Source organism: Camelina sativa, chromosome 8 (genome assembly GCF_000633955.1).
Source record: "Camelina sativa cultivar DH55 chromosome 8, Cs, whole genome shotgun sequence".
Lineage (NCBI taxonomy): Eukaryota > Viridiplantae > Streptophyta > Magnoliopsida > Brassicales > Brassicaceae > Camelina > Camelina sativa.
The window spans coordinates 5,428,964-5,437,966 of NC_025692.1; the positions used below are offsets into that span (position 1 = coordinate 5,428,964).

The following is a 9,003-nucleotide window of genomic DNA, read 5'->3' on the forward strand; positions in this document are numbered from 1 at the left end:
ACCTCTGCTTCTGCAATAGTTACAAATTTTCAATCATATTAATTCTAGTGAAACATTTAATTTGAGAAGAGGCATTTGACTTTTAACATATGTGAAAGGGTGCTTATGTGAAAATAAGGTAACATAGTATCTAAATTATTATTTTCCGAAAAATCAAACTCAAAGTGGTATGTTAAAAGGTGATCAGTAGTGATTACAATAATAAATAGAGAAAAGAAAAGTGGAAGATCTTGAAAGGTCCAAATCAAATAGTTTTTTTTACTAAGTGGATAAAAGACTTAAATAAATGAAATAAAGAAAAGAAGAAAAGTTACAATGTATCGAGTGGATTGTAGGAATGCAAGAAAGCAGACCCCAGCCAATGTACTTTGCCACTTCCACTGCACCAAGTAACACCCTCCCAGGGTAACACAATTAGCAATTGGTTTAAATTTCTTGTAATTATATATTTTTAAAGAAAAAGGAAAGAGAGATGACCTCAGCGCGGTTGTCTAAGATTGAGTGGATAACTGACACGACGTCGGTTTTGTGCGTAAAATGAGCTAAACCAAAGACGCCCTTAAGTTGTTGGAGGAGAATGATGATTGCGGTACCGCCCATGAAGCCCGTTATGGTCGAATGTGACAAGAAATCCACCAATATCCCCAACCTACATATATATATTTTTGTTTCTTTTAAGTAATAAAGTTAAAAACGTTTATTTTTACGTAAAGATAGAGTGTTTTCCACATATATGTACCTTAGGAATCCCATAGCAAATTGGAATATACCGGTGACGAAAGTGGCGGTGAATATCAAATGAAGGTAGAGCTCAGGATCATTTTTGGACATCTCCTCACCGAATGTCTCAGCGATCAGCAAAGAGCATGCTGCGACTGTTCCCACCGCTAGATTATTTGAACTTCCAAACACGGCGTACACAAATGGCGGCACAAAGCTTGAATCTGAATACCCGTAATTTGTTTTATTCAAAGAAAAAATGGGAATATTAGATATATGTTCAATATTTTAAATCTATTAGAGCGATTGTACTATACTTTCTTACTTGGAATATACTGTATAAATTAACCTTATACGGGAGTTCCTTATTGTTGGTTCATATAACAAAATAGAAGAGAAATAAATTGAGACAAGTACAGTTGGGCAACACCGAGTGTCAGTTTGTGTGGACAACGATGTACTGCCAATATCATTTTTATTTAAGGTTCATCTACCTATTTTAGTCTCACAAGAAAAACATGAAAAATATTTAGATTTGAATTATATTGATAAGGATCAAGTATATATGGAAGTTTTCAGAAATGATTTGTCAAAAATAAAATAAAACAAAATTTTTAAGAAACGATATGTAATTAATATTTTTATACTAATTATTTTTTTTAAAGATACTCTTGAAAAATCAAACTCGAATGGCCTCATCCTGTTTATATTCAGAATCAATATTTTAAAGCATATACAACTTCTTAGTAATATGGAGATTTTTTAAAAAATCAGAATCATACTGGTACCATATATAGTATAACCTGAGTGGTAGACTAAAATCAGATTAATTGCAGAACGCGTTTTTTAGAAGAAAAAAAATTAATATGAACACATAAATAGTTTATTTGTTGATTTGCAAAATCGACATCACTTTAAGAAACATGATTTACCGTTTATAAAAAAAAATCTTAACGAATGTTCTCATTGGATGCAATGATTCATATAACAATGATGTTGCCTAATGAAAAAAAAAAGGGAAGGGAACTCACATAGGCCTATGATGGGAGGAATACTGGCGAGCTTAGCATAACTTATTCCCTGAGGAACGGCAAGACTGGTGATGGTGATCCCGGCCAGCACATCGTACTTTAGTTTTTGCATATTGTACTTTGGGAGCCACTCAAAGACTGGAACAAAATACTCCAACAACTTTTTTGTTTTCATCAAACCGTTTGGCTCTTGCCCAATCGGTTTGAATGGATCGTCGGGAAAGAAGGTTTCTTTACATTTTTTTCTTAGTTTTACACCAAAGTTTCTCGGGGCCGAGAAATTTACTCCGCGGCCCTTTGGTGACGACGAGGAAGAGTTTGTTATTGCACCCTCCATAATTTCAAAAGCTATGTTTTGTGTTTTTTTTTCTTTGATCTTCTCAGTTCTCTTTGTAGAGTAATTGGAGAGTATGGTTGTATATATATAGATGGAGATGGCCAAAGAAAGTGGTAAATACTGTTAGAGATTTATTCCACGTTGACCCATGTTTTAATAGGGTGTGTGGTGTTCTTTGTCTTTTTATGGTTATAAAATCTGCTAATCTTATCTAATACAGCAGTTAATTCGGTGTCTAATATCCATATATCCATACTAGGTAATTATTAGCCAAATGCGAAATTTATTATTTACTATTATTTTATTTGTAATGCTATGTTTTAGATTATTCAAATGAACAAAGATAGTAGAAAATCTGTCATACATGAACGATGAGTCAGATTTTGAAGTGTATTACATTAAATTTTTAAAGTAGGCAAATTAATTACCAAAGGTCTTAAATGTTTAATTAAATTATTTATTTCCATTAACGACAAAATAATATTTTCTTCCAAGATTAGATTATTATAATTTTTTTTTATTATTATTTTTTCAATGCTAAATTGTTTTTTCATATATGTATATTTTGGAATACAGCATTACAGTTTCTCATTATATATTTTCTAATAACTTACATAGAAATTTATATATTTTTAAAATATAAACACTAGAGTTTACTTTAATTCGCTTAGTTTCCCATATATGAATCCCAATTTTTTTTTAACCATTCGTAAATACAGAGCAATTCACCAAATCTGAAATTTGGCTACCATTCACAAAACTAGTCAACCTTATCATTCTCAAGCTGCATAATTTCATATGGCAATGCAATCACGCCTAAAAAATGAAAATTACTTTGGTGATTGAATTACACTTGGGGGTTGATTTAGAAAGGATTATTACCATTAAGTTGACGCTTGAAATTCGTTGAAAACATAACGAGAATCTCATTGGCTTTCTTAAAGCTAATTAACATATGATAATTAAATCAGAAATTACATCTATATACAGTAGTACAAGTCTAAATCTCTTCATCGGGAAATAACTCATCCTTGAGTGATGGAGCAATCCACTGGATCTGAATATAAGTAATCTCCCATAGGTCATCGTCTTCCTTCTGCACTAGAATCTCTTTCTCCTTCATGGTACCGATCATTGTGGTCAAGAGTTCAGGCACAACTTCTTGAAGTTTGTTGTCTCCATACTCTCCCAAATCCGCCTTCATACACGTATCCATTCTCCTCAACACTCCTAACCAAAAGGTTCTAAACTCAGCACTTTCTACAATCTGTTCCAAGTAAACCAAGTAGACGTTCATGAGCATTTTCATCGCTATCTTCAAAGTCCCTTCCATGCTTCTCATCTCTCTTTCCGCGTTTTCCCGCCTTGAATAGTCTAGAAGCTTCTCATGCAAGTCATCAATTGTTGGGAATATGACATGGTCAATGCAATATATACACCCCGAGGGCGTAAATCCAAGATCTTCATGGCCCATGTTGAAACTTTTTTCAAGAGACGTTACTGCTTTGTTTCTTATCTCTTCTCGGCGTGCAAGGGTCGTTTTTCGAAAAGCCTCAGAGAGTTTTAGGAAAAGATGATGAACAAAGTTAACCCCTCTCAAGCTGTTTTCTTCCATAGATGATGAACTGCTTGTGTTGCTCGCCGGACTGTAGCTATTTGAAGTATCAGAAGAGGCGGTTTTGTACCATTTTATCAGCATTGTCACTGACTCTGCCATGAGATCCAATATTCTCAAGTTCTTCTCAACAGAACTATTTCTTAGAGCAACAAAACTAAAGGCACAATCGATGCAATAAGCGTAACTTGACTGTGAGAGATGTATGGCGTTAACCGACATTAAACTAATGAGAGCATCGACTGCTTGGTCTTTGGTCTCTGGATGTCTTCCACACAAAGAAAGTAGTTGTAAAACACTTTTCCACCCAATATTGGTTTGCAGATTACTAGAGTAGTTTGTAATGATATTGCTAACGAACTCGGTTATTGAATCGTAACATGTTTCAATAATTTCTTTATCTATCTTCCACATTATCGTTAAGGACCTAAAAATCAACTCCTCTGGTAGATGGTCTTGAAGGTTAGAAGCAAGGATCTTGATGCATACCTTAAATAAACCCGGAATCCCTTTTTCGACAAACGGAATAGGCGAAAAAAGCGGGAAATTTGCAACATTGAGTAGATATTCATGGTAACTTGGCCAAAACATATTGAACCGGTGGATGTTAGACAATGCAACAGCTATGATCAAATCCCAACAGAATTTGACTGTCTCTTCCTCCTCTATCGCAGTACTAAACTTTTGTCCTTTTCCAGCAGCTGCATAGATTAAAGAACGGCCTAGATTCAAGACCGCAACATCTGGCAACACCGAGCTCTTGCTAAATATTTGACCAATCCTGCATTGTTTGATGACTTTAAGATTTTGTTCAAACTCGCTCATTCCAAGAGCCACAGATTCTTCCACACTATCTAATGCCAAGAAGTGTGAGAACCGACCCATAAGACTAGAACCTTGTCGTCTGTTAAACTTTGTGTCTTGGTTCAAAGAATTGTTTATGTCAGGTTCTGATCCACCATTGTTTAAGGTCTCATCATCTGTTGTCTCAAACTCAATGACAGACTGTGGAAGAAGTTGAAGCTTTCTGAGTTTCAAGAGGCAGTCCACAATGTTCCTCCACCCTCCTCTGATAGAATCACCGAAGTTGTTAGCGAGTGTAAAAACCGCTAGAGTAGCCATTCTTGGTTTCATATCGTGACTAAATGCGAACAGAGTTTCTTCTGGTGTAGTGTAAGGGTTTAATAACGTTGTGAATTTACAAAAAGAAGCGATGAGCTCATCAAGAATGTCTTCAAGGCCATATTGAGCAACTCTAGCTATAGAAATCATAGCATCAACACATTCATGAAGCACTTCATCATCATCTGAATGCTCAAAGAATGCAGAAACAGCTGCTATTGATGGACCTGCAATGGTTGCAAACATATCTCTTCCTATTCTTCGATCGAACTGGCACATGCTAAAGGGTTGTGTCGTCTTAGTTCGGTTCATTAACTCAATCCATCTGTTTGGATTCATTTCCACCGGACCTGAATGTGTCGATAGAGCGAATGCGTTGGTTGCAATGGACTGGAAAAGCTCTGAGAGGTATTCTCTTGGAAGGTCATTTTCCGCGTTAATCGCTCGGTTATTGCGTATAAACTCATCTTCTGTCATTTTCTTCCTAACTTGAGGATTATGTTGATCTGTGTTGAGCATTATAAGCGAGTAACACAAAATATGAACAGTATCTTTGCTTGCAAAAATATCAGATGATTGTTGTTTATAGAATCTCTCAGAGAAAGCTTCAATCATACGTTCAATCTTTTGTGACTCTCCCGGTAACCGAAATGACTCAAGAAATGTCCTCAATGCGGTATCAAGATTCATACCCGTGAACTCAAATGTATGTGTAAAGCTTCTTAGAACACTAAGATGAAATTCTTCAGGATCTCCAAGGTAATCTCCAATCATTGTCTTATCCAAACCCGGTGTAAATCTGAAAAATGAAGCTAAAGCCATTGGATCAGGAGGATCTGAGACTAAGAAGTTATACTTCAAATACTCCAAACCCTTTTTCTCATCTCTGTTGAAATGATTTGCAGCAATAGCTAGCTTCCTCTTCTGCGCTTTCCTTATCCTTATATGATCTACCCATGTCTCAAAATCCTCTTTTGGCTTTTCTATCCAAAATGGTATGTACTCATGAATCTCAACAGGGGTTGGCTTAATAATATTGGATTGATCATTTTCTTCATCACCTTCATCTTCTTCTTTATCCATATTATCAGCAATGTTGTGAATTAAGATCACAAGACCTTCAAAGGCTTGGATTTGTAAAGAGGTTAAAGGACCAGAGGTAGGGAAGGTGTGCCTGCACAAAACTTTTCCGGTCTCTTCAAAAATATTTCGACACATCGGATCACAATCGTAGTTAACATAAGCTTCAACTATGAAAGCGGGTTGTCGACAAAAATTGATTAGTCCTTCAAGAGCAACTTCTTGTAGCTGAAGGAAGCCTGTCAAAGCTGTAACTTTCAACAACACGAAAGAGAAGAAAGCCTCAAGTTGTAGCCTCATGAACCTAATAAATCAACCCATTGTTAAATTAAGTTGGTAAGGAAAAACATATTTAGGTTTAAATGTAATAAAAACAGAGGACTTGCTTGCGAAGGAAGTGATAGATATTGAGTATACAACTAGAGATCATAGATAGCACGAGAGGGCTTGAAGAAGCTCCATAATGGATCAAATGGTGAAACAGATCGTCTTGAACCATCCTAAGAAGCTTTGGGTGTTGCCCAATAGCATCACCGCTTAACTCAATCGCGCTATTGATTAAAACCAAAGCAAAAATCTGGACATCTTTGTCGGCAGTGTGAACATTTGTCCCTTCGGAGTTCTCGACAACCTCAACTACATTGAGCAAAGAACATAAGAAATGGAAAATGTCGATGCAACATCTGATTCCATATCCGCCACTCATGTCGATTTCGTCAGTATCAGATTCTGTATCCTCACCACCTTCATCTCCTCTTACATCAAAATCAGGTAATCTAGAGAAGATTATCTGAATCAGCTCGTGCATTGCGTATCTTCCATTTCGTTGCAACAAATCTCCTCTCCCAGAAGATTGTTGTACCACTTGGAAACATGTATTGACAATTGTGCAAACCGCTTGATCTTCTAGTAAATCCTGTTTTATTCACAACTTATTAACGTGTCTTCTAATAAATCATGTTTTATTCACAACTTACTAACATGTCTTTTTTTTTTCATTAAGTAAAGGGGTAAAAGATAAAGGCAAACAAAGAATTGAGGAGAAATTAACATACAGAGGATGGATGCTTCATGATTCCGATTAAAACTTGAAGAATCCTCATCATCACAGCATCTTCAGAAACCAAATCTGTTTTCTCCAAACGACAACTAGTAATCCCCGAAACAATTGAGTTCATAGCATCTTTAGCACCAGGTGTTTTCTCATCGAAAATCTCGATTTTAAGGATCTTTAAGATGGACGAAAGGGCAACGGCTGTGGCACTAGCCGGGATCTCATCGCTTTGAATAACTTCAAGGAAAGGTGATAGATAAACCGAAGGATCGATGGTGCGCCATTCCTGCTGAGGATTAAAGATAAGGGCTCTAAGAGATTTTAAGGAATGTTGGACAGATGAATTACAATGGTCTGTTTCTTGGGAAGAAAGGTAACTTTCAGCAAGAGGTCTACGAATGACCGCAAGAACTGCACCAACCTCCGTGTTGAGCATGCATGATATGCCTAGCTCTTTTCGCTTTGCTTTCACCGCAACTCTTTCTGTATCGCATGTTACCATATTCTTCTTACCAACAAAAAAGAAAATTATTTTACAAACTGTGTTCTTCTTCTTTCTATTAATTTGTTTATGTACGGTGTAGCCTTTATAATGCAAATCTCCAAACTATATTTGGTATGTAAATTTCAGTGGCTGAGACGTAGTGATGGGTGAGTTTCAAACCATTTGTCTTCACATATATAGGAAACCTACATATTACCCACCGTCAATATCTCAACGGCTTAAAATAGAAATTAAAGTAAAGAAATATACAATGAAAATTAAGACACATTATTTGAACCAAACATGTATTTCGTTACATCTTACTATTTCCAAGAGTATACTAATACCATTATACCACCAATTATGTTCGTTGATTATTTCTTCCAAACTTCTGTCTTGTCTGCTCTGTAGGGAGAAATTTTGATGGCTATAAATTTTCAGCACAGAGTGAGGAAATTCTAATATATTATTTAATATTTATAATCACTTAAATATCGCCGTTTAGCAGTCAATTTGGTTCGGTATGAGGTTAAGAATGGAGAAACAGTCTCTTTTTGGCATGATAGTTGGTCGCCACTGGGATGCTTAATTGACATTACCGGGCCAAGGGGTACTATTGATATGGGAATCACTCTCCATGCAACGGTAGCGGAAGCTCTCTCTCACCGCCAACAACCGCACATAGTGGAACACCTGAATCAGTTCGAGACAGCTCTGGCAAACATTCGCAGCAGAGGACTTGTCGAAGAAGCAGATGTAGTCCTCTGGAAAGGCAAAGGTGGTCAATTCAAGACAAAGTTCACCACCAAAGAAACCTGGGAGAATACTCGACACCCGAGGCAGAGGGTGTCGTGGGTGGCGGAAGTCTGGTTTTCTCACGCCACGCCAAAGTTCTCTTTCATTGTTTGGTTAGCCACTCTTAATCGCTTAGCAACCGGAGATAGGATGCAACACTGGCACGCGCAGGTAGATATCTCCTGCTCTTTGTGTCATGCACCGCTGGAAACAAGAAACCACCTCTTCTTCTCTTGTCCCTACTCGACTGCAGTTTGGACTGGTCTCACCTCGAAGCTCCTAGCACACCAGTTCTCCACAGACTGGACAACAAACTTGGCTCTTCTCACAGACACTTCCTTGGAGAAGACAACTCTGTTCTTACCGCGGTATGCTTTCCAGGCATCCATCCACACTCTTTGGAAAAGACGAAATAATCGCCGCCATGGGGAACCATCGGTACTACCTGCTCTGTTTCTTAAACATTTGTACAGTCTTATCCGCAACCGGTTACTCTCTCTTCCAACTAACAGAGATCACTTGGACTACATGGCTAAGTGGTTAGCAACACGCTAATTCATGATCAAAAGTTGTTCTTGTTTGTAGATTACCTGTTCTGTTTTAAACTTTAAACACTTTAAACAAACACCTTAAGATTTTGTAGCACTTGATGTAAAAACATTTTTTTCGAATAAATTTTACANAAAAAAAAAAAAAAAAAAAAAAAAATGAGATACCCATCGATATAATATTCTTATTTTAATTAAAAATCTTATATTTATATTT

The 9,003-nt window shown here is 36.7% G+C and overlaps 3 protein-coding genes across 3 annotated transcripts in view; 1 reads left to right on the plus strand and 2 right to left on the minus strand.

Moving 5' to 3' along the window:
• The window catches only part of LOC104709233 (probable sulfate transporter 3.5), a 9,289-nt gene extending 7,135 nt beyond the window's left edge, over nt 1–2,154 (minus strand). Inside the window, exons 1-5 of the mRNA XM_010425882.2 lie at nt 1,752–2,154; nt 740–944; nt 478–649; nt 315–380; nt 3–10 (exon numbers count right to left, since the gene is read on the minus strand). Coding sequence (XP_010424184.1) covers nt 3–10; nt 315–380; nt 478–649; nt 740–944; nt 1,752–2,088 — 788 coding nt within the window. The 5' untranslated portion in view covers nt 2,089–2,154. The remainder of the gene's footprint in view (nt 1–2; nt 11–314; nt 381–477; nt 650–739; nt 945–1,751) is intronic.
• Nucleotides 2,990–7,487, minus strand: LOC104706294 (ARF guanine-nucleotide exchange factor GNL2-like). Its single transcript, XM_010422469.1, has 3 exons — nt 6,961–7,487; nt 6,292–6,821; nt 2,990–6,209 (listed from the first exon to the last, which is right to left on the minus strand). The coding sequence occupies exons 1-3, from the start codon at nt 7,459–7,461 to the stop codon at nt 3,089–3,091; spliced, it is 4,152 nt and encodes a 1,383-aa protein (XP_010420771.1). The 5' UTR covers nt 7,462–7,487; the 3' UTR covers nt 2,990–3,088.
• Nucleotides 8,065–8,793, plus strand: LOC104709234. The gene has a single exon (XM_010425883.1). The coding sequence runs from the start codon at nt 8,065–8,067 to the stop codon at nt 8,791–8,793; it is 729 nt and encodes a 242-aa protein (XP_010424185.1).